Here is a 25,709-nt window from a genome sequence, read left to right as displayed (position 1 = left end):
GTTAATTTTAAATTGATCGTTGGTTTAAGGCACAAGGTTCCCAGTCTCAAACTAGTGCAACCCTGTCAACCTCACCATACCCTCCTTATCATTTCTATATGTAGATTAATCATGGTTAGTGTGAAGAGGGGAGGAATCGATATTATAGGTTTGGTCATTGTGATCACATGAAACGGGAGTGTCCTTCAACTAGAGTTACTAGTATGGCTAATAAGGTCCCAAGTACTACTTCTTCAGCTCCAACATTGAAAGTGGTTATTTTAGTACCAGCACTAGAAAAAATCGTCTATATGCTCTTACCACCTATTAGGATTCTAAGGCATCTCCTAATGTCATCAATAATACATTAAAACTTTTCTATCATGAAGTATATAGCCTGCTTAATCCTGAGTTTACCCTTTATTATCTGACCTCTTATATGGCTATTCATTTTGATTTTGGTCTCGAGAGTATTTTAGATCCCTTTTTTGTGTCTACCCTAATGGATTATTTTTTGGTGGCGAGATGGGTCTATGGAGGTTGTGTGATATCTATATAGGGTAGGGAAACATTGGCAAATTTGATAGAGTTGGATATGTTAGATTTTGATGTTATCTTAGGGATAGATTAGCTCCATTCATGCGATACATCTCTTAATTGTAGGACACTAAAGGTCAGTTTGTAATTCCTAATTAAACTTATAATTGAGTGGGAAAGGTGTTCCTTAGTGTCTAAGGAGAGGTACATTTCTTATCTAAGAGCCTAGTAAGGGGTGTCTATATCATTTGGCCTTGGTTAAAGATGCTAAATCGAGGGTTCCTTCATTACAATCTGTCCCTGTGGTCTATGAGTAACCTAAAGTGTTTCCTGATGATCTTCCTAGTATTTCTCCTAATAGAGAAATTGATTTTGGAATTAACCTTTTATTGGATACCCGTCCTATCTCTATCCCTTCTTACCAAATGGATTCAACTAAGTTGAAAGAGCTAAAGAAGATGTTGAAAGATTTTCTCGATAAGTGTTTTATTCACCCTAGTGTATCTCTGTGGGGTGCTCCTATGATTTTTATTCATAAGAAGGATGGTTCTTTTGGGATGTGTATAGATTACCGCCAGTAGAATAAGTCAATGATAAAAATAAGTACCCTTTCCCTATGATTGATGGTCTCTTTGACCAAATTCAGGGTACTAAGTAATTTTCTAATATTGATCTTCGATCAGGTTATATTTATTTAGGATTAGGGAAGTAGATATCCCTAAGACAATATTTTGAACTGGGTATGGTCATTTTGAGTTTTTGGTGATGTCCTTTGGTTGACTAATGCACCAATGATATTTATGGATCTTATGAATCGGGTATTTTATTAGTTTCTTGACTTGTTTGTTATTTTATTTATTGATAATATATTGGTATATTTAATGAGTATGGAAGATCATGCCAATCAACTCTGTATAATGTTGCAAACCCTTAAAGATTAGCATTTGTATGCTAAATTTTCCTAGTGTGAGTTCTAGTAGAATGCTGTTACTTTTCTAGGTTATGTTGTTTCTTGTGAAAGGATCATAGTGGATCTACATAAACTTACAATGGTTAAGAAGTAGCCTAGAGTAACGAATCCAACTGATTTTGGAGTTTCTCTTCAATTGTTGCTTCATTGACCATGTTAACTTAAAAAAGGTAAAGTTTCTATGGTCAGATGTATGTTAGTGTAGTTTTGAGAAGCTGAAGGATAAGTTGACTTCACTTTTGTTGTTTACCCTGCCTGAGGGTACCGATAGATTTGTCTTTTATTGTGATGCATCCCGTGTGGGACTTGGTTGTGTTTTGATACAGCATGGAAAGGTGGTGATGTATACTTTTAAGCAGTTGAAAGTTCATGAGAGGAAATATCTAACTCATGATTTGGATTTGCTGGCTGTGGCATTTTTTGTGACAATCTAGCATCCCTACTTGTATAAGGTACATATTGATATCTTCTCAGATCATAAGAGCCTACAATATGTGTTCACCCAGAAGGACTTGAATCTCAGGCAGATGAGATGGCTTGTGTTGCTCAAGGATTATTATATAAGTCTCCGTTATCATCAAGGTAAAGCTAATATGGTTGCAGATGCTCTTAGCCGATTATCTATGGAAATCTTATCTTATGTGGATGAGGAGAAGTAAGGTTTGGTGAAGGATCCTCACTGTTTGGCTAATCTCAGAGTTCATCTCTTAAATTCTGAGGATAGAGGTGTGATTGTTCAAGAGGTGGTGAAATCATCTCTTGGTGATGAGGTAAAGGAGAAACATATGTTGGATCCCATCTTGATGCAGATTAAGGATGATATGGGTAAGCAAAATGTCTTGGCTTTAGAACTTAGTGGTGATGGTATTTTAAGGTGCCAAGGGAGATTATTTATTCTCGATGTAGATAGTAAGAGGAAAAGGATTTTGGTTAAGGCTCATGAGTTAAGGTACACTGTTCATACTAGTTCGATAAAGATGTACCATAATTTGAAGGAGATTTATTGATGAAATAAGATGAAGAGGGACGTGGCCAATTTTGTGGCCAAGTTTATGGTTTGTCAGCAATTGAAGGTAGGTGGTCTCAAGAAATTGAGTTTCTTGGGGAGTGATTAATATGAATTTTGTTACCAAGCTTCTGTGGTCTAGTTGTCAGTTCGATTCAATTTGGGACATCATGGATAGTATGACTAAGTTTTCTAACTTCTTTCTTGTGAGGATTAATTATTCTACAAAGGATTGTGCAAGGTTGATCATTTAAGAGATCTTCAAGTTCCACAATGCTCCAGTTTGTATCATCTCAGATTGAGGTATGTAGTTCTCGTATTACTTTTGGCATTCAATTTAGAGAGATTTGGGGACTAAGGTAAACCTTAGCAATGGCTTTCACCCTCAAATGAATGGACAAGTGGAAAGGACCATTTAAACATTGGAAGATATGTTAAGGACTTGCTTGATTGATTTTGGTGGTAGCAGGGTTGACCATTTGCCTCTTATAGAGTTTGCGTATAATTATAGCTATCACTCGAGCATTCAGATGGCTCCATTCGAGGATTTATATAGTAGGAGGTGTCTCTCTCCTATTGGGTGGTTTAAGGTGTATGAGAATAGATTATATGGTCCTAACATGGTTCGCCAAGATATGGAGAAGGTGAAGGCAATTTGGAATAGGCTTAAAACCACCCAGAGTGACAAAAGTCCCTTGCGGATGTGATGCAAACGAACTTGTAGTTTGATGTGGATGATTTGGTATTCTTCAAGGTGTCTCCCATGAAGGGAGTAATGCAGCTGTTAACTCTCAAACCACACTCTGGAATGGGTGTAAGCGATCGTTGTGAATATAAAAACCAACTTGGTTGGGGTCAAATCCCATAGGTAATAGGGTGTGAACTCAAGTTCTTTACGAAATAATTCACTGGTAGTTTACTGTTTCCTGAAATGGGGGTTTAACTTTGGCAGACAATTGTTAGTCACTTTGAAATTAATGTTTGTAACCAATATTTTGATGAAATAACCAGGATTATGTTCACTAGAATTTACGGTACATGACATATGCTATAAATAATTCAAGGTTCTCACGGTGGTTAGGATGACAAGATATTTTTATCGATGGTATGCTCAAATGTCTCTCGACCTATTCAAGCATCTAATTTCCTATCCTCTCAGACTTAGGGAATTGCAACTCACTGTCCAGATTTTACCTCAGGTTAATCAACCTTGTTACAGCACTGATTATTAAACGAAGCCTTTCCAAGTCTCTGTCAATAATTCACTTCCTATTGTTTGTGATTTCTTTCTCATGCAAACCAAAGTAGGTACGCCTATTATTTGCAACCAACAAACATAAGTTATAATATTGGAATTCCTAAGAAATCCTAACACCTATTAAACCTTGAGTAATTAATTAACACCATATCATAACCTAACCCAAGTAATTAATTAACACCTTATCATAATTTCTGCCTAAGGTTGACAATGATTCTGATGGCTTGTCACACTTTTAACGTCTTATTAGGAGATGTCGTCACAACATTCACTTCATGCCAATATCCTGGTTTCGTTTGACGGCAACTGTGATGGCCTATCACGGGGCTAACGCCTTGTCACAGATGTCGTTGGCCATACCTTCCTTCAGATTTCTCCAGATGTCAACTTTTTTGCTTCCATTCATGTTGGTTCTCTATCCTATTAGCTTAATCTGTAAAATTAACATAAACACATCAAAAAATGACAAAAGTTGCTTAAGGCCTCGCAATTATTCTAGGTTAAAGGCCTTAAATATGTTCATAATTGCGCACACATCAACACCCTCAACTTGAAACAATTGCTTATCCTCAAGCAACTTAATCCAACTAAGGGAACACATAGCACATTCAAGAGCCAATTTTTCATTTAAGCTTGGTACAAAGTTATCCTTTCAATGCAAAACAAACTAATACCAACTGTGCATACCATTGAAAATAATACTGTCACACAAAGGAATCAAGCAACAACATCAATCTTAGCCATAATAACCATTCACATATCAATGTCACACTATCTAAACAAGCAAGTAGCTAGCAATGATACCAGTGTGCCCTCACAACAAAGAAATACCCCTCCTCTCATATAAGAAATCCAACAATGCAAATATTGGTTTCATCACTAGACTCTCACGCTTAAAAAGAAGTTCCAGTCAGTGTATGCCAAGGGCCATAGGCTTGCCCTTATTTTCGTTACAAAAATTCTCAGGTAGGTCAGCTAGAATCTCTATAGGACTTCTTTTAGGCTTATAGTGTGGTTTGGGGCTGGTATAATATTTAATGTCATTTAGAGTGACTATGCCTCCTTGACTCTACACTACATTCTTGAGGCTTACTTATTATTCTATTTCTTTTCTCCTCTTCTCTTATAAGAAATCCAAATTCAAGTTGGGTGATGCCCAACTTTTTTTTTGAATACCCAACTTTTATTCTTTCTCCTTTGTTCTACCCTTGTTCATACTCATTTTACTCCACACATCCCTATGATAGCCACCCTCAACTTGGGTTGTTTACCTAGATCAAGGTGCTCAGTATCAAAGAAAGGTCAGGGATAAATAGGTTCATTGTGGTATAAATGGGAAACTGATAGGTGTCATATGAAAGAAAGGGTGAATTTAGGCTCTATACTGGGATCAAGAGGCGTTACGCATACGACAAAGGTTATTTCGGATAAAAGAGGGTTAATCAACGACGGCCTATGATCCTGTCCTAACTCTTATCCTAAGACCATGGTAAGACCAACCAGGAAAGTTCTGGTGTTAGTATAGAGAGTGAAACATGTACTAGCACACACGCACCTGGCACACAAGTATATCACAGACCACCACTTATTTAGCTCATAGATTTTTTTATTTTTTTTAGTAATAATTATCAGGCATCCATAACTAATGCCATAACAAGATTCACAACGGTCATAAGTAAATGTAATCCACACAGTTTATCAAAAAAGACATTGGAAGGACGTTCAAAAGTAGAGCAACGAAATGTCATTGCCTTTCTGTGCTTGTATTTCTCCAAGTTACCAAAATCTATGTAAAAACAGCAGACTACCCTCCATCCTTTACTTAGAATTAAAGCAAAACTAAACTAAGAGTGAGAGTATACCTGGACTGGGTTGGCCTTCAGGATCATAGATTGCCTCCCATGTAGCGCTTGATTTAACATTGTGGGATGACTCAGGTATCTCGATTACCTCAGACTTCATCGAGACAGATAATGGTGATGCTTTTAGCTGATTCTTTTAGGCTAATATAAAGCTTCAGTCATTGCCCATTTACCTTGAATGTGATGCCGTTTTCATTTTTGAGTACCACTACTCAAGATGAGTGGACTTGACTAATCTTAAAAGGACCTAACCACTTAGATTTCAACTTACCTGGGAACAATTCGAATCTGGAATTAAACAAAAGTACCAAATCCCCTATTTGAATTCTCATTTCTCTATTCTGTAATCATGGTACTTTTTCATCTTTTCTTTATATAGATCTGCTCGTTCATATTCCCTGAGATGAAGCTCATCCATCTCATTCAGTTTTCCTAGTCTCATCTCTGCTGCTTCCTTCTTATTCAAATTCAACCTTTTGAGTGCCCATAAAGCCTTGTGTTCTAGCTCTATTCGCAGGTGGCAAGCTTTTCCATAGACCAATTGAAATTGTGACATGCCAATGGGTGTCTTGAAAGCATTCTGGTATGCCCATAAGGCATCATCAAGCGTTCAGGACCCATCTTTTCTGCTAGCATTCATCGTTTTGGCTAGGATGGATTTAACATCACGATTTGACATCTCCACTTGCCCACTGGTTTTTGGGTGATACGGAGTATCCACTCTGTGTTGTCTCACTCCATATTTTTCCAAAGATGCTCAAAATAATTTGTTGCAAAAGTGAGATCCTACATCGCTTATGATAACACGTGGTACTCCAAAGTGAGAGAAGATGTTCTTTTTGAGAAAAGCAGCAAACCTCTTTCCTTCATTGTCATCCAAAGCCACAGCTTGGACTCTCTTAGAGACATAGTCAATCGCAACCAGAATATACTTTATCCCATACGAGCTTACAAATGGACCTATGAAGTCAATGCCCCAGACATCAAATAATTCCACTTTATGCATCTTAGTTAAGTGCATCTCATGTCTTTTAAAGATTGACCCTTGCCTCTGACATTGGTCATATTTCTGCACAAACACATGGGTATCCTTAAATAATGTTGGCCAATAATAGCCACTCTGCAACACCTTCCAGGCCATTCGGTCACCCGCATGGTGATCCCCAACTGGGGAAGCATGATATGCTTCCAGTATGCACAATACGTCTATTTCTGGTATACATCTCCATATGATATTGTCTGCACATCACCAGAAAATATAAGGCTTATCCCAAAAATAGTGTGTTACATCAGTCAAAAATTTTGTCCTTTGGTGGAAAGAAAGATTTTCTCATATGACCTCACTAACAACGTAGTTTGCATAATCTACGGACCAGGGTAAAGTTTCCACAGTAGTTGCCAGGATTTCCTCATCAGGAAATACATCATTTATATTTGTTTCATCACTAGCTTCCTGTTCACCATCCATTCTAGAATGATGATCCATAACCTAGTTTTCATAACCTTTCCTATCTTTGATCTCTAAATCAAATTCTTATTGCAACAACACCCATTTAATAAGCCTTGGTTTTGTACCCTTCTTAGATATCAAATACCTCAAGGCAGCATGGTCAGTGTGGACCACCACTTTGGTCCCAAGAATATAAGCTCTAAATTTCTCAAAAGCATACACCACAGCCAGCAGTTCCTGTTCTGTTACTGTGTAATTCTTTTACGCTCCATTCAGTGCTTTGCTGGCATAATATATCAGATGAAACAACTTATCCTTCTTTTTTCCCAATATAGCTCCAAGGGTAACCCCGCTTGCATCACACATTATTTCAAATGATTTTGTCCAATCCGGTGCAATAATAATAGGGGCCTCAATCAACTTCATTTTAACGCACTCAAATGCCTTGAAGCACTCGTCATCGGAAAAAAATTTCACTTCCTTCTCCTAAAGTTTGCAAAGTGGATTTGCTACTTTTGAGAATTCTTTTATGAATCTCCATTAAAAGCTTGCATGACCAAGAAAACTACACACTCCCTTCACTAAAATGGGAGGCGATAATTTCTCGATAACGTCCACCTTTACTCGATCAACTTTAATCCATTTTTTAGAAATTTTGTAGCCAAGAATGATACCCTACTTTACCATGAAATGGCATTTCCCCCAGTTAAGAACTAGGTTAAATTCAACACATCATTGTAACACCACATTCAGATTCTCCAGACGCATTTCAAATGAATCACCCATCCTAGAGAAATCATCCATGAACACCTCTATGTTGTGTTCCACCATGTCAGAGAAGATAGACATCATGCACCATTGAAAAGATTTGGGTACATTGCATAGCACAAATGGCATCTTTTTAAATGAAAAGGTTCCATATGGGCATGTAAATGTCATCTTCTCCTAATCTTCGGGAGCAATGCAGATTTGGTTATATCTAGAATAACCATCCATGAAGCAATACCACCCCCTACCGGCTAATCAATCAAGCATTTGGTCCATAAAAGTCATTGGGAAGTGGTCCTTTAGAGACCAAGAGTTTAACTTGCGATAGTCCATGAAAACTCTCCACCCAGTTACTGGCCTGAGTGGAATCAACTTATTTTTTTCATTAGCAACCATCATCATACACCCTTTTTTAGGCACACATTGAACTGGACTCACCCACTTGCTGTCACAAATAGGGTAAACCACTCCTGCATCCAACCACTTAATAATCTCCTTCTTAACCACCTCTTGCATTGGTGGGTTAAGACAGCATTGATATTCTATGGTTGGAATACAATCTTCCTCAAGTTGAATTTTATGCGTGCAGATGCCAGGGGGAATATCAATAATATCTGTGATGGTCCATCCTATTTCTCTCTTATGCTTCTGAATTACTGAAATAAATGCCTTTACCTTTTGTTCTTTCAAATCAGATGCAACAATAATAGGTAGCGTGTTCCCTGTACCCAAAAACACATATCATAAGTGTCCAGGTAGCTCCTTCAACTCCAACACTGGGGTTCTTTAATAGATGGCTTGGCCAGTGGCGTTGGTCGATTAGAAAAGTCAAGGTATAGATTTTTAGGAGCATAAGGATATGACCCCAGGCTAGTCAAGGCACAAAATTTCTCTTCATACTTCTCAATGCCTTCACTATCATAGTTCATCATGACCGCAGCCAAAGGTTTGATAACAAGTTTTTCAGTTTAGGGCACATCCTGTTTGTCCTCAAAATACACATCAACTACTGAGAACACACTCATTTCCTCATGTTGTTTCATTGATTTGCCTACATCAAACCATACCACTTCATCGTTCACCCTGAATAAGAGCTCATTCTCTCTCAAATCGATCAACACACTTCTGGTTGTCAGGAAAGGTCGACCCAAGATTATGGGCACCTCAAAGTCAATCTGACAGTCCAGAATGACAAATTCTATAGGGAATATAAAATTTGAAACCCTTACCAACACATCATACAGAATGCCAATAGGCTTCTTTACTGACCTGCCCGCCATCACCAGTCTCATGTTGGTGGGCGTAGAATTCCCCAGACCCAACTTTTTATAAATAGTCAATGGCATCAAATTAATGCTTTCTCCCAAATCACACAGTGCTTTAGTGAACTCCATAGTTCCAATTGTGTAGGGAATAGTGACTGCACCTGGATCTGGCTTCTTTTGCATTAAGGTCCTTATAGAAATAGCGCTACAAAGGTAGAAGTCTTCCTCCAATTCGCAACTCACTACTCATTTCTAGGTAACAAGGTCCTTTATTAATTTTGCATATCCTGGCATTTTCTTAAGTTCCTCAATTAAAGGAACATTTATTGTCAATAGCTTGAGCATTGCCATGAACTTGCTGAATTTGGCATCATCAGCCTTCTTCCTCAATAGTTGAGGAAAGGAAGGTGGTGGTCATGGGATGATTTTCAATATAACTTCCTCTTCCTTCTCTTTCACCTTCTTTGACGCATCAACAGAGCTATCCGTCTTCTCAGACACCACTAGGTTATTTTTTTTTGGTTCATTCGCAACTACCTCACTATTCACAGACTTGCCCATAAAAGGGCCAGATAAGATCTTATCACTCCCAGTGGTAATCGCCAGAAATGAGCCATCAGTTTTCTGACTCTGAACCATTTTACTAGGTAGGTTGCCACTTATTCCCTGGTTCAGTGTTACAAAAAAATTAGTTCATCTATTGCTCCAACTGATTGATAGAAGTTGAGTGTGAACTAACCAACTAATTCAGGATAGAAAATTCACTCTTCATAGTAAGTACTCCTGAGTTGGTAACCTCAACTCCCTTTAATAGTTTTTCCATAATATCCTCCATAGATATTTTTGCCTAATCTAGTTGTGGTAGCCTCCCAGTTTTCAGGAAGAATATATAGTCGACTTCTATCATTGTTGCTTCTCCAGTTTCCCCGCTCCCTATCTTTGTAACCAGGCTTGTCTTAAATGTTCCAACCTTGATTTCTGTAGCTATTGCCTCGGAAACCCCCCTAATTATTAACATAATTAGCCTCTTCTTCAGGCTCCACATCAACATGGTCTTGAGAAATGACAACCTCTACTTTCTCTGTCTTTCCCGATAATAAATACTTGGTGAGCAGGTCTACTTGAGTTTTTAGATGGGCCATATCTTGATCCCTCTCCCCATCTCTCTTATGTTTCTTAATAGTTATTCCCATAGGAATAGTAGGTCTTGTTACCACAGAATCCCTGGTGTACCAAGCCCAACTTTGTTTGGCCATCCTATTCAGCATATCTGCAGCATCATGAAAGGAGAGGTCAATGAACAAACCACCCATAGCGTTGTCAACAATTGGCTTTGTCACAGATTTGAATGCTCTATACAAAGTCTCCATCAAGTGCAAGTCGATCATGTTGTGGTTCGAACATTGTGCTAGCTTCTTCTTAAATCTCTTTAATCAGGAGCTGTCTGGAGTTACTGATTTCATCCCTCAACTATACCCTTTTGGAGGATGGAAAGAATCGTTCTAGGAATTCATCTTTCAACAATCTCCAATTAGTTATATGATCGGGCTCTAACTCATCCAGCCACATTATTGCCTCTCCAGATAAAGACAACAGAAACAACCTTAACCTCATCGTATTCTGGATCACTCCAGGATTGTCAAAAGATTTGTAAAAGGTGATGAAGTTCACCAAATGCATGTTTGGATCATCAACCGGTAGTCCATTTAAACAACCTTCAGATTCAGGAGTTGAATCATGGTGATTGTTATGCTGAATTTTGCACCCGGTGCCAACGGAGGAGGAATGATTGCACCTATTGCACCTTCTCCATCCACATCATTATCATCAAACTCATGCTACAGTGGTTGTTCTGCCACTCCTCTTATGTGGTGGAGCTTTGAATTGAGTGGTGCTTGGTGTAACCTATAAAGATCCTACAAATGAACAAAAATTACAACAAAACATAAATCTAGAAAACTTAACTAATAGCAAATTAGAGTACACAACTATTAGTTTACAACCATATTCCCCGGCAATGGCTCTATTTTTGATAATGCTAAAACTATACTCTCGAATGGGTGTAAGCGATCATTGTCAATATAAAACCCTACCAGGTTGGGGTCGAATCCCACAGGGAATAGGGTATGAAATCAAGTTGTTTACGAAATAATTCACTGGTAGTTCACTGTTTCCTAAAAGGGGGGTTTAAATTTGTCACACAATTGTTATTCACTTTGAAATTAATGTTTGTAACCAATAATTTTATAAAATAACTAGGATTATGTTCACTAGGGTTTATGGTACATGACAGATGCTATAAATAACTCAAGGTTCTCACGGTGGTTAGAATGACAAGCTATCTTTCTCGATGGTATGCTCAAATGTCTCTCAACCTATTCAAGTGTCTAATTTCCTAATCCTCTCAGACTTAGGAAATCGTAACTTACTGTCCAAATTTTACCTCAGGTTAATCAACCTAGTTATACTGCTGATTATTAAACAAAGCCTTTCCGAGTCCCTGTCGATAATTCACTTCCTACTATTTATGATTTATTTCTCAATCATACCAAAGTAGGTACGCCTATTGTTTGCAACCAACAGAAACAAGTTATAATATTAGAATTACTAAGAAATCCTAACACCTATCAAACCTTGCGTAGTTAATTAACACCTTATCATGACCTAGCCCTAGATCCCACAATCCAGTTTAATGATTTTTAGCCACTCATGATGCAAAAGATAAGTACACAAGTTGAATTTATAATTGAAAGGATTAACTTACGATGATGAATGAAATCAAAAGTGAACTAGTCTTTGAATCACAAAGCAATACTCTAAAATATTGTTCTTGAGATAGACAGAGAGAAAAGTCGTATGTTGTAAGATACATTCCTCAATGAATATATATAAAGACCCTAAAATAAGTCTTTAAATAGTCGATCCTTAATAAGGAAATAATATTAAAATTTTTGATTTTCTTCAGATTAGGTGACAGTGTCGTTACGTCTTATCACGATCTTGACGGCCTGTCACGGACATTGTTAACTTTTCTGCAATTTCAACTCCTGTTGCCTACAGTTGACGGCAATTATGACGGCCTATCTAGAGTCTGAAGGCATGTTATGGATGTCGTCAGCTCCTCCTTCATTTTCATAATTTCTTCCTAAGGATGATGATGATTCTGATGGCTTGTCACACTTTGACTTCTTATCAGTAGATGTTATCACAACATTCACTTTATCCCAACATCCTGGTTCGTTTAACGGCAACTGTGATAGCCAATCATGGGGCTAACGCCTTGTCACAGATGTCGTCAGCCACGCCTTTCTTTAGAGTTCTCTAGATATCAACTTCTTTGCCTCCATTCTTGTTGGTTCTCTATCCCATTAGATTAATCTGTAAAAATTAACATAAACACATCAAAAAATGACAAAAGTTACTTAAGGCCTCCCAATTATTCTAGTTTAAACTACTTAAATGTGTTCGTGATTACGCACACATCAACACCCTCAACTTGAAACAATTGCTTGTCCTCAAGCAACTTAATCCAACTAAAGGAACTCATAGTACATTTAGCCGCCAATTTTTCATTTAAGCTTGACAAAAAGTTATCCTTTCAATGCCAAAAAAACTAATACTAACTGTGAATATCATTGAAAACAATACTGTAACACAAAGGAATCAAGCGGCAACATCAATCTTAGTTGCAATAAACATTCACATATCAATGTCACACTATCTAAAGAAGCAAGTAGCTAGCAATGATACCAGTGTGCCCTCACAACATAGAAATACCCCTCCTTTCATATAAGAAATCCAACAATACAAATATGGGTTTTATCACAAAACTCTCATGCTCAAAAGAAAGTTCCAGTCAGTGTGTGCCAAGTGCCATAGGCTTGCCCTTATTTTCGTTACCAAAATCCTCAGGTAGGTCAGCTAGAATCACTATAGGACTTGTTTTAGGCTTGAAGTATGGTCTGGGGTTGGTGTAATATTCAAGGTCATTTAGAGTGACTATGCCTCCTTGACACTACACAACTTTTTTGAGACTCACTTATTATTCTCTTTATTTTCTACTCTTCTCTTATAAGAGATAGCCGCCAATTTTTCATTTAAGCTTGACAAAAAGTTATCTTTTCAATGCCAAGCAAACTAATACTAACTGTGAATATCATTGAAAACAATACTGTAACACAAAGGAATCAAGCGGCAGCATCAATCTTAGCTGCAATAACCATTCACATATCAATGTCACACTATCTAAACAAGTAAGTAGCTAGCAATGATACCAGTGTGCCCTCACAACATAGAAATACCCCTCCTTTCATATATGAAATCCAACAATGCAAATATGGGTTTTATCACAAAACTCTCATACTCAAAAGGAAGTTCCAGTCAGTGTATGCCAAGTGCCATAGGCTTGCCCTTATTTTCGTTACCAAAATCCTCAAGTAGGTCAGCTAGAATCACTATAGGACTTGTTTTAGGCTTGTAATATGGTCTGGGGCTAGTATAATATTCAAGGTCATTCAGAATGACTATGCCTCCTTGAAACTACACAACTTTCTTGAGGCTCACTTATTATTCTCTTTCTTTTCTACTCTTCTCTTATAAGAGATCCAAATTTTAGTTGGGTACTGCCCTCCTTTCTCTTTTTTTTTTGAATACCCAACTTTTACTCTTTCTCCTTTATTCAACCTTTTTTATACTCATTTTACACCACACACCCCAATGGTATCCACCATCAACTTAGGTTGTTTGCCTAGATCAAGGTGCTTAGTGTCCAAGAAAGGATAGGGATAAATAGGTTTATTGTGGTATAAATGGGAAGGTGATAGGTGTCATATGAAAGAAAGGGTGAATTTATTCTCTAAATAGGGATCAAGGGGTGTTATGCATACAGGAAAGGTTATTTAGGATAAAATAGGGTTAATCAATAGCGGCCTATGATCCTATCCTAACTCCTATCCTAAAACCATGGTAAGACCAACCAGGAAAGTTCTGGCTTTAGTATATAGAGGGACAGAAGTAATAGATCACAAGAACCTGGCACACAAGTATATCACAGGCCACTACTTATTTAGTTCATAGAATTTTGTTTTAGTAATGATAATCAGGCTGCCATAACTAATACCACAACAAGATTCACAATGGTCACAAGTAAATGTAATCCACATAATTTATCAAACAAGACATTGGAAGGATGTTCAAAAGTTGACCAAGGACATGTCACTGCATTTTTGTGCTTGTATTTCTCCTAGTTTCCCAAAGCTATGTTACAACAACAGACTACCCTCCACCCTCAACTTAGAATTAAAGCAAAACAAAACTAAGAGTGAGAGTATACCTGGACTGGGTTAGCCTCTGGGATCATGGGTTGCCTTCCATGCAGCGCTTGATTTGATATCACGGCATGACTCAGGTATTTTGATTACCTCAGACTTCATCGAGATAGATAATGGTAATGTTTTTCATGAATCTTTCAGGCTAATATAAAGCTTCACCAGTTGCCCATTTAAGTTGAATGTGCTGCCATTTTCATTTTTGAGTTTCACTACTCCAGACGAGTAGACTTAACTATCCTTAAAAGGACCTGACCACTTAGATTTCAGCTTCCCTAGGAACAATTTGAGTCTTGAATTAAACAGAAGCACAAAATCCCCCTGTATAAATTCTTATTTCTATATTCTCCTATCATGGTACTTTGTCATCTTTTCTTAATACAGATCTGCTTGTTCATATGCTCTGAGATGGAACTCATCCATCTGATTCAGTTGCCCTAGTCTCATCTCTGCTGCTCCCTTTCAATTAAAATTCAACCTTTTGAGTGCCCACAAAGCCTTGTGTTCCTGCTCTATTCGCAGGTGGCAATCTTATCCATAGATCAGCTAAAATGGTGACATACCAATAGGTGTCTTGAAAGCAGTTCGGTATGCCCGCAAGGCATCATCAAGCTTTTAGGACTAGTCTTTTCTGCTGGCATTCACCATTTTAGCTAGGATGACTTTAACTTCACGATTCGACACCTCCACTTGCCCACTGGTTTATGGGTGGTACGGAGTAACCACTTTTTGTTGTTTCACTCCATATTTTGCCAAAGCTGCTCGAAATAATTTGTTGCAAAAGTAAGATCCTCCATCTTTTATGATATCACGTGGTACTCCAAAGTGAGAGAAGATGTTCTTTTTGAGAAAGCAATAACCCTCTTTCCTTCATTGTCAGCCAAACCCACAGCTTTGAACCCCTTAGAGACATAGTCAACAGCAACTAGAATATACTTCATCCTGTACGATCTTACAAACAGACCCATGAAGTCAATGCCACAGACATCAAATAATTCCACTTCAAGCATCTTAGTCAAGGGCATCTCATTTTTTTTAGAGATTCACCCTTGCCTCTAACATTGGTCATATTTCTTGACAAACTCATGGGTATCCTTAAATAATGTTGGCTAATAATAGCCGCTCTGCAATACCTTTTTAGCCATTCGGTCACCCGCATGGTGACCCCCAACTGGGGAAGCATGAGATGCTTCTAGTATGCACAATATGACTACTTTTGGTAGGCATCTTCGTATGATATTTTTTGCACATCGCCGAAAAAGATAAGGCTCATCCCTAAAATAGTGTGTTATATCATGCAAGAATTTCTTCCTATGGTGGAAAGAAAGATTTTCTCGTATGACCTCACTCACAACGTAGATTGCATAATCCGCGTACCAGGGCAGTGTTTCCACATCAGTTACCAGGATTTCCTCGTTATGAAATGCATCATTTATCTTTCTTTCATCACTAGCTTCCTGTTCACCTACCATTCTAGAAAGATAATCTGCAACCTGGTTTTCACAACCTTTCCTATGTTTGATCACGAAATCAAATTCTTGTAGAAGCAATGCCCATTTAATATGCCTTGGTTTTGCATCATTCTTAGATATCAAATACCTCAAGGGAGCATGGTTAGTGTGGACCACCACTTTGGTCCCAATTAGATAAGCTATGAATTTCTCAGAAGCATACACCACAGCCAACAGTTCCTATTCAGTTACTGTGTAATTCTTTTGCGCTCCATTTAGTGCTTTGCTGGCATAATATATCGAATGAAATAACTTATCCTTATTTTGTCCCAATACAGCTCCCAAGGCAACACCGCCTGCATCACACATTATTTCAAATAGTTTGGCCCAGTCAAGAGCAATAACAATAGGGGCCTCAATCAGCCTCTTTTTAAGGCACTCAAGTGCCTTCAAGCACTCTTCATCAAAGAAAAATTTCACTTCCTTCTCCATAAGTTTACAAAGTAGATTTGCAAATTTTGAGAAGTCTTTTATGAATCTCCGATAAAATCCTGCATGACCAAGAAAACTACGCACTCCCTTCACTAAATGGAAGGCGATTATTTCTCGATAACTTCCACCTTTGCTTGATCAACTTCAATATGTTTTTCCAAAATTTTGTAGCCAAGAACGATACCATAATTTACCATGAAATGGCATTTTTCCCAGTTAAGTAGTAGGTTAAATTCAACACATCATTGCAAGGCCACATTCAAATTATCCAGACACATTACAAATAAATCACCCATCATAGAGAAATCATCTATGAACACCTCTATGGTGTCTTCCACCTTGTCAGAGAAGATAGATATTATGCACCATTGAAAAGTGGCGGGTGCATTATATATACCAAATGGCATCCTTTTAAATACAAAGGTTCCATATGGACATGTGAATGTTGTCTTCTCCTGATCTTCGAGAGTAATACATATTTTGTTATATCCAGAATAACCATCCAAGAAGCAATACCACCCCCTACCGACTAATCAATCAAGCATTTGGTCTATAAAAGGCATTGGGAAGTGGTCCTTTAGAGACCAAGAGTTTAACTTACGGTAGTCCATAAAAACTCTTCACCTTGTTACTGGCCTGAGTGGAATCAACTCATTATTTTTATTAGCAACCACCGTCATACCCTCTTTTTTGCGCACACATTGAACTGGACTCACCCACTTGCTGTCAGAAATAGGGTAAAACACTCCTGCATCTAACCACTTAATAATCTCCTTCTTAACCATCTCTTACATTGGTGGGTTAAGATGATGTTGATGTTCTATGGTTGGTATACATTATTTATCAAGTTGAATTTTATCTGTGTAGATGCTAGGGGGAATACCAATAATATCTGCGATGGTCCATCCTATTGCTCTCTTGTGCTTCTGAAGTACTGAAATAAATATTTTTACCTATTGTTCCTTCAAAGCAGCTACAACAATAACAGGTAGCATGTTCCCTTTACCCAGAAACATATATCGTAAGTATCCAGGAATCTCCTATAACTCCAACACTGGGGGTTCTTCAATAGATGGCTTGGCTGGTGGCGTTGGTTGATTATCAAGGTCAATGTCCATCTTTTTAGGAGCACAAGGATATGACCCTATGCCAGTCAAGGCACAAACTGTCTCTTCATACTCCTCAATGCCTTCACTATTATAGTTTATTATGACCGCAACCAAAGGTTTGATAATAAGTTGTTCAGTTCTGGGCACATCCTGTTCGTCCTCAAAACACACATCAACTACTGAGAACACGCTAATTTCCTCATGTTGTTTCATTAATTTTCATACATCAAACTGCACCACTTCATCATTAACCCTGAATAAGAGCTCCTTAGCTCTCAAATTGATCAACACACTTATGATTACGAGGAAAGGTCAACCCAAGATTATGGGCACCTCAAAGTCCACCTCACAATCCAGAATGAAAAAGTCTATAGGGAATATGAAATTGGAAACCTTTACCAACAGATCATACAAAATGACAACATGCCACTTTATTGACCTATCCGCCATCACCAGTCTCATGTTGGTGGGCGTGGGATTCCCCAGACCCAACTTTTTTTAAATAGTCAATGGCATCAAATTAACACTTACTTCTAGATCACACAGTGCTTTAGTGAACTCTATAGTTCCAATTGTGTAGGGAATAGCGACTGTACTTGGATTCAGCTTCCTTTGCATTAATGTCTTTATAGAAATAACACTATCAAGGTAGAGGTCTACCTCCAATTTGTAACTCACTGCTCATTTCTTGGTAACAAGGTCCTTCAAGAATTTTGTATATCCCGATATTTGCTCAAGTACCTCAATCAAAGGCACATTTATTCTCAATTGCTAGAGCATTGCCATGAACTTGCTGAATTTGGAATCATCCACCTTCTTCCTTAATCGTTGAGTAAAGAGAGGTAGTGGTCTTGGGAGGATTTTCAATACCAATTCCTCTTCCTTCTCTTTTACCTTCTCTGACACATCAATAGAGCTATCTGGCTTCTCCGACTCTACTGGGTTGTTTTTTTCTGGTTCATCTGCAACTACTTCACAATTCACAGACTTAACCATAGAAGATCCAGATAAGATCTTTCTACTCCTAATGGTAATAGCCAGATATGAGCCATCAGTCTGCTGATTCTGAAACATTTTACTTGGCAGGTTGCCACTTATTCCCTGGTTCAGTGTTTCCAAAAGTTGGTTGATCTGTTGCTCCAACTAATTGATAAAACTTGAATATGAACTAACCAAATGATTCAGGTTCAAAAATTCACTCTTCATAGTAAGTACTCCTGAGTTGGTAGCCTCAACTCCCTTTAACAATTTTTTCGTCATATCCTCCAAAGATATCTTCCCCGAGCTAGTTGCAACAACCCTCCTATTTTTAGGAAGAAGATACAGCCTACTCCTATCATTGCTGCTTCTCTTGTTTCCCTGCTCTCTGTCTTTATAATTAGGCTTGTCATAAATGTCCCGACCTTAATTTCCACAGTTGTTGCCTTAGAAACCCCATGATTATTAACATAATTAGCATCTTCTTCAGGCTCCACATAAACACGGTCCTGAGAAATCATAGCCTTTACTTTCACTGTCTTTCAAAATAATATATGTTTGGTGAGCAGGTCCACCTGAGTCTTTAGATGGGCCATATCTTGATCCCTCTCCTCATCTCTCCTGTGTTGCTCAATAGTTATTCCCGCAGGAATGTAGGGCTTGTCACCACAAAATCCATGGTGTACCAAGCCCAACTCTATTTGGCCATCCTATTCAGTATATCTGCAGCATCTTAAAAGGACAGGTCAATGAACGAACCACCCGCAACGTTGTCAACAATTGGCTTTTTCATAAAGTTGAATGATTTGTACACAGTCTCCATCAAGTGCAAGTCCATCATATTGTGGTTCAAATATTATGCTAGATTTTTCTTAAATCTCTCTCAGGTTTTGTGCAACGCTTCCATCGGGAACTGTCTAAAGTTACTGATTTCGTCCCTCAACTGTACCTTTCTGGAGGGTTGAAAGAACCATTCTAGGAATGCATCTTTCAACTGTCTCCAGTTGGTTATAGAATTGGGCTCTAACTTATTCAACCACATTGTTGCCTCTCCAGACAAAGACAACGGAAAAAACCTTAACCTTATTGCATTCTGGCTCACTCCTGTATTGTCAAAAGATTTGCAAATGGTGATGAAGTTCACCAAATGCATATTCGGATAATCAGTTGGTAGGCCTCCAAACAACACCTTCATATTCAGGAGCTGAATCATAGTGCTTGTTATGATGAATTTTGTACCTGGTGCCAACGGAGGAGGAATGATTTCACCCATTGCACCTGCTCCATCCACATCGTTATCATTAAACTCATGCTGCAACAGCTGTTCTGCCACTTTGCTTTTGCGGTGGAGTTTCAGATATAGTGGTGCTTGGCATAACCTATAAACATCCTACAAATGAATAAAATTACAACCAAACGTAAATCTAGAAAACTTAACTAACAACAAATTAGAGCACACAACTTTTAGTTTTCAACCGTATTCCCCGGCAACGATGCCATTTTTTATAATGCTCAAACTATACTCTAGAATGGGTGTAAGTGATCGTTGTCAATATAAAATCCAACTAGATTGGGGTCGAATACCATAGGGAATAGGGTGTGAACTCAAGTTGTTGACAAAATAATTCACTAGCAGTTTACTATTTCCTGAAATAGGGGTTTAAGTTTCTCACTAGCAGTTTACTATTTCCAGTTATAACCAATAATTTTATGAAATAACTGGGATTATGTTCACTAGGGTTTATGGTACACGACAGATGCTATAAATAACTCAAGGTTCTCACGGTGGTTAGGATGACAAGCCATCTTTATCAATGGTATGCTCAAATGTCTCTCAACCTATTCAAGTGTCTAATTTCCTAATCCTCTCGTACTTAGGAAATCGCAACTCACTATATAGATTTTACCTCAGGTTAATCAACCTTGTTACATTGCTGATTATTAAACGAAGCCTTTTCTAGTCCCTGTCAATAATTTACTTCCTACTATTTATGATTTCTTTCTCAAGCAAACCAAAGTAGGTACTCCTATTGTTGGCAACCAACAGACATAAGTTATAATATCAGTATTACCAAAAAATCCTAACACCTATTAAACTTGAGTAATTAATTAACACATTATCATGATCTAACCGTAGATCCCATAATCCAGGTTAAAGATGTTTAGCCACTCATGATGCAATAGATAAGTACACAAGTTGAATTTATAATTGAAAAGATTAACTTACAATGGTGAATGAAATCAAAAGTGAAATTATATATGAATCACAAGGCAATACTCTAAAATATTGTTCATGAGATAGAAAGAGAGAAAACTCGTATGTTGTAAGATAGATTCCTCAATGAACATATATAAAACCCCTAAAACAAGTCTTTAAATAGTCGATCCTAAATAAGGAAATAATATTAAAATTTCTAATTTTCTTTGTATTAGGTGACGGCGACCCTGAATCTTATCACGATCTTGACGGTCTGTCACGAACGTTGTCAACTACTCTACAATTTCAAATCCTGCTACCTACTATTTATGGAGATTTTTATGTCCTATAAGGAGTTTGATGGCATGTTATAGATGTCATCAGCTCCTCCTCCATTTTGATAATTTTTGCCTAAGGTTGACGATGATTCTGACGGTTTGTCACACTTTGACGTCTTATCAGTAGATATCATCATAACATTCACTTCATGCCAACTCCCTAGTTACATTTGACGACAATTATGATAGCCTATCATAGGGCTAATACCTTTTCACAAATGTCGTCAGCCACACCTTTCTTCAGATTTCTCTAGATGTCAACTTCTTTGCCTCCATTCTTGTTGGTTCTCTATGCCATTAGCTTAATCTGTAAAATTATCATAAACACATCAAAAATAGATAAAATTTCCTTAAGGACTCGTAATTATTCTAGGTTAAAGGCCTTAAATGTATTCATGATTGTGCACATATCAGCAGTTTAGGAAGAAGGGGAAGCTAAGTTCCCATTACGGTTGTCCATATTGTGTTTTGAGGAATGTTGGGAAGGCTTCTTATAAGTTGGAGTTGCCTTCTATTTTGGGTTCTATTCACCCGGTGTTTCATTTTTCAATGCTGAAAAAGTTTATGGGTGATCCTTCCTTGATTGTTCCCTTAGAAAGTATGGGTATTTTGGATTCCTTATCTTATGAGGAAGTCTTAGTTGAGATCTTCAATAGGCAAGTCCGTTATTTGAGGAATAAGTATGCAGCTTCAGTAAAGGTTCTATGGAGTAACCAAAAGTTTGAAGAAGGTACTTGGGAAGCCAAAGAGGACATGAAGTCTAAGTATCCATTATTTTGCCCTGCTTTGGATAATCATGCATAACGTATGTGTATTTCTTAATACCTTTTTTTTTTGTCTTTGTTAAAGAAAATTGTGGTTTTGTTTTAGGTTAAATTGTGATAATGGATTCCTTAACTCTTCATTTGCGGACGAATAATCCTAAGGGGAAGAATGTAACACCCCAGATTTTGGTCCTTGAAAAATCTTTTTGACCTTTGAGCTCACTGCCCAGACTACGACTCTCTCTATGAGTCGTAGAGTGCCACTATGGGACGTAGGATCCAAATCATAGCCTGACCATTATGTTTAGATAAAGTTTTTATATTGATCATGGTTAGCACTAAATGAGTCGTTAAGATTCATTACAAGTCGTACAGTCTAAATAGTAGCCTCATTAGTGTTAGTGCCAAAGATTCTGTGTTGAGTATGACTTGGACTCTACTAGTCACAATGTCTAAGTATGAGTCGTATGGTATGAGTCATAGACAAACTAGTATGGTTTCCCGTGTTTACTGTCTAGACTACGAGTGTGCAAAATGAGTCATAAGGTGACACTACGAGTCATGCAGTCATCCATAACTACTAGGCGTCCAATTTTCAGTGTTTTAAGTAAGGACATTTTGGTTAATTCCCTTTTTTCCTACATAGACCCCGCATCCATAGAAAAATAATAGGGTTGTTCTCATCCCTTATCAAATCAAATACACTCTTAAACACTCCCAAGTCCCCAAAGTCAAGAGCACCTAGGGTTTGCAAGAAAATTGGTATTAGAGCTTTCAAAGGGTGATTTCCCTCCATAGTTGTGATACTCTCAGCCATGTAACTCTTCCTCAAATCTTATTTTATCAAAAGAATGAATCTACAATCATAACCATGTGATTTGATTGATGATTTTTATTGTGGGTTGAGGGTTTCTGAAACAATGTTGATGTAATTGTGATTCCTATGGTTTATATATAATTTTTCATACATTATTGATGTTTTTTGAAATTTGTGGAGTGCACGAGCATGGTGAGTAAACTAAGGGGTTTTGAATTTCCCCAATTATTTGGATTTTTTTAAATAAATTAATGATAACCTCAACCCAATCCTGTGAAATTCGTTTTGATTTTTAGTATACATATACCTTGGACCATTTTGAAATTGTGCATTGTAACAAGGGCAAATGAAACATGCATTAACTTTAAAGGGCCTTGATGGTCATGGATTGATAGGAATTGGAACCTTTTAAATACTATTGGCTAATGCGTTAGAGTCCCAGTTGGATAAATATATTGAAGTTTTATCTTCTAATGGGTCACAGTCCTAGTTGGCTAAATGTGTTGAAGTTCTATCGGCTAATGGGTTAGAGTCCTAGTTGGCTAAATGTGTTGAAATTCTATCAGCTAGTGGGTTAGAGTCCTAGTTGGCTAAATGTGTTGGAATTCTATTGACTAATGGGTTAGAGACCCAGATGGCTAAATGTGTTAAAGTCCTATTGGCGAATAGGATAGAGTCCAAATTGGATAAATGGGGTGGAGTCCTATTGACCGATAGGTTAAAGTCCTAGTGTGTTAAATAGTTTGGATTTTCATGGTATATTTATATGTACTTAATTGTGTGCATTGGCTCTGAATGGTTTTGAGATGTTCAATCATTGGATTAATTTATCCATTACCTAAGTTACATGCTAGTGCTTATCCCACTAACCGTCTCTGTATGTTGTATCCCCATACGATGCAGGGTCTAAAGGCGCTTTTATTTGTCCTACACAATGATAGGATTTCAAGGTATTCAGCTGTCAGCTTGACGTGGTGAGCCTCCTTCATCTATAAGGCCGTTATTTCATGGTTTATATTTTATCATATACTACTGTTTCATTTCTGTTTCGCTATCGTTGGGGGCATGCCTCGACTTAGATTGGGGCAGTTCCGTTAGAGGCTATGTGGATTACTGTGGACTCGGTATTAGTTGTTGATGTATCTTCGACTTCTTTAGCTTATATTTATCCATCTTGTTATATGTTCGGAATTCAGCCACTATTAGTCTATTGTATTCTGTTTGACTAGGTAAAGGGACGGTCTCCGGTCCACGACAGACTTGAGATAAATATAATGGACACGCCCCGGTTTGGGTCATGACACTACCTCATCAACTGTGCAGAGAATTCAAAAGGACCAATATATTGAGGAATGAGCTTACCCTTCTCCCCGAACCTGATCACACATTTCATGGGCGATACAAGAGGAATACATGGTCACCAACTCCAAATCTAAAGGTGTGAAGCCTACGGTCTTCGTAGGCCTTCTGCTTACTTTGAGCTGCTCTTAGCCTATCCTGAATCACTATGACTCTATCCAAGGAGTCCTGTAGCCTATCTGTACTACGGGGCCTCACCTCGGTAGTCTCAAACCATCATTTTGGAGAATGACATCTCCTACCATACAATGCCTCAAAAGGCGTAATCTCAATACTCGAATGATAACTTTTATTATACGTGAACTCTGCCAAGGCTAAGTGTTGATCTCACAGTCCTCCAAAATCCATAGCACATGCTCGGAGCATATCCCCGAGAACTTAATAGTCTGATTGGACTGATCATCAGTCTGCGGATGAAAGGTTGTACTCAAATCCACTTGAGTACCTAACTCCTCCTGAAATGATCTCCAAAACCATAAAGTGAACACCGAGCCATGGTCTTAAATGATAGAAACAGGCATCCCATGCAAATTGATTATCTCTCGAATATAGATATAGGATAATCTCTTAGCACTAAAGGTTCTGAATAGAAAAGAAATGTGCAAACTTAGTCAGACGATCCACAATCACCCAAATGCCATTTGAACCACGGGAAGTATGAGGTAGCCCACTAGTGAAGTCCATAGTAATTCACTCATATTTCCGCTCAGGAATAGGAAACCTTTGATTCAAACCACTGCGACACTAATGCTCGGTCTTTACCTACTAACAACATAGGCAACGAGCTTCAAAGTCTACCACATCTCTCTTCATGCCATCCCACCAATATTGTTGCCTCAAATCTCTATACATCTTGACTGTTCTGAGATGAATGGAATATCTCGAGCTATGATCCTTATACAAAATAGACTACATCGAGTAATCAACCCGAGGTAAGCAAATACAGCCATCAAACCTCAAGACACCTTCAGAATCTATGGTGTGCCTCTCGGACTCAGCACTAAACACTTGATTTTGAAAGAAGCGAAGCTGACCATCCTCAAATTGCCGATTACGAATCTTCTCCAATAGTGAGTACCTCTCCTACATGCTAGCCAAAATCCTCCTAGTAGATAAAATATAAGGGTGAACCATCAAATTAGCTAAGATCTGATATCCCATGCCAAAGGCCTCTAAGAAATTGATATGCAAGCCAAACTACGCATACTCACTACCTTATGACTCAAGGCAAAAGCTGCCCCATTTGCCTTACCCAAATGATACAAGATGGAAATATCATTGTCTTTAAGCAACTCCATCTATCTATGTTGCCGAGTATTAATGTCTCGCTGAGTCATAAGATGCTAAAGATTGTGATGATCAGTGAAAATCTCGCAATACACCCCATAAAGATAATGCTTCAAAATCTTGAGTATAAAAACTATTGCCACCAACTCCAAATCATGAGTGCGGTATTTGAAGTACACACCTTAAGCTGTCTAGAAGAATAGGCAATGACAAAACCCTGCTACGTCCATACATAACCAAGACGAAAGCCAGAAGCATCACAAAATATGGTGAATACCTCATCTTCAATAGGAAGAGCTAACACATGGGTTGAAGTGAGAAAATCCTTGAGCCTCCCAAAGTTTGACTCACACACCTCGAACCATCAGAAAGGAACCTCCTTCTAGGTCAATCTAGTCATAGGGGATAAAATAGTAGTAAAGACTTTGATGAAGACTCTATAATAATGGGCCAACCAAATGAAGCTATGAACCTTAATCGAATATGTAGGTTTAT

General features: G+C 38.0%; 1 protein-coding gene across 1 annotated transcript; it reads right to left on the bottom strand.

Moving 5' to 3' along the window:
• Positions 1 to 8,798: 8,798 nt before the first annotated feature.
• On the bottom strand, positions 8,799 to 9,278 carry LOC124897954. Its single transcript, XM_047411576.1, has one exon. The coding sequence runs from the start codon at positions 9,276 to 9,278 to the stop codon at positions 8,799 to 8,801; it is 480 nt and encodes a 159-aa protein (XP_047267532.1).
• Positions 9,279 to 25,709: the final 16,431 nt, after the last annotated feature.

The sequence above is a fragment of the Capsicum annuum genome, chromosome 1 (genome assembly GCF_002878395.1).
Source record: "Capsicum annuum cultivar UCD-10X-F1 chromosome 1, UCD10Xv1.1, whole genome shotgun sequence".
NCBI classification, from domain to species: Eukaryota; Viridiplantae; Streptophyta; class Magnoliopsida; order Solanales; family Solanaceae; genus Capsicum; species Capsicum annuum.
The sequence above is the reverse complement of the archived record's forward strand: the minus strand, read 5'-3'. Positions and strand labels throughout refer to the sequence as shown.

Excerpts from the sequence above, each read along its gene's own strand:
- LOC124897954 (XM_047411576.1), bottom strand. The coding sequence starts at position 9,278 with ATGCAAAAGAAGCCAGATCCAGGTGCAGTCACTATTCCCTACACAATT.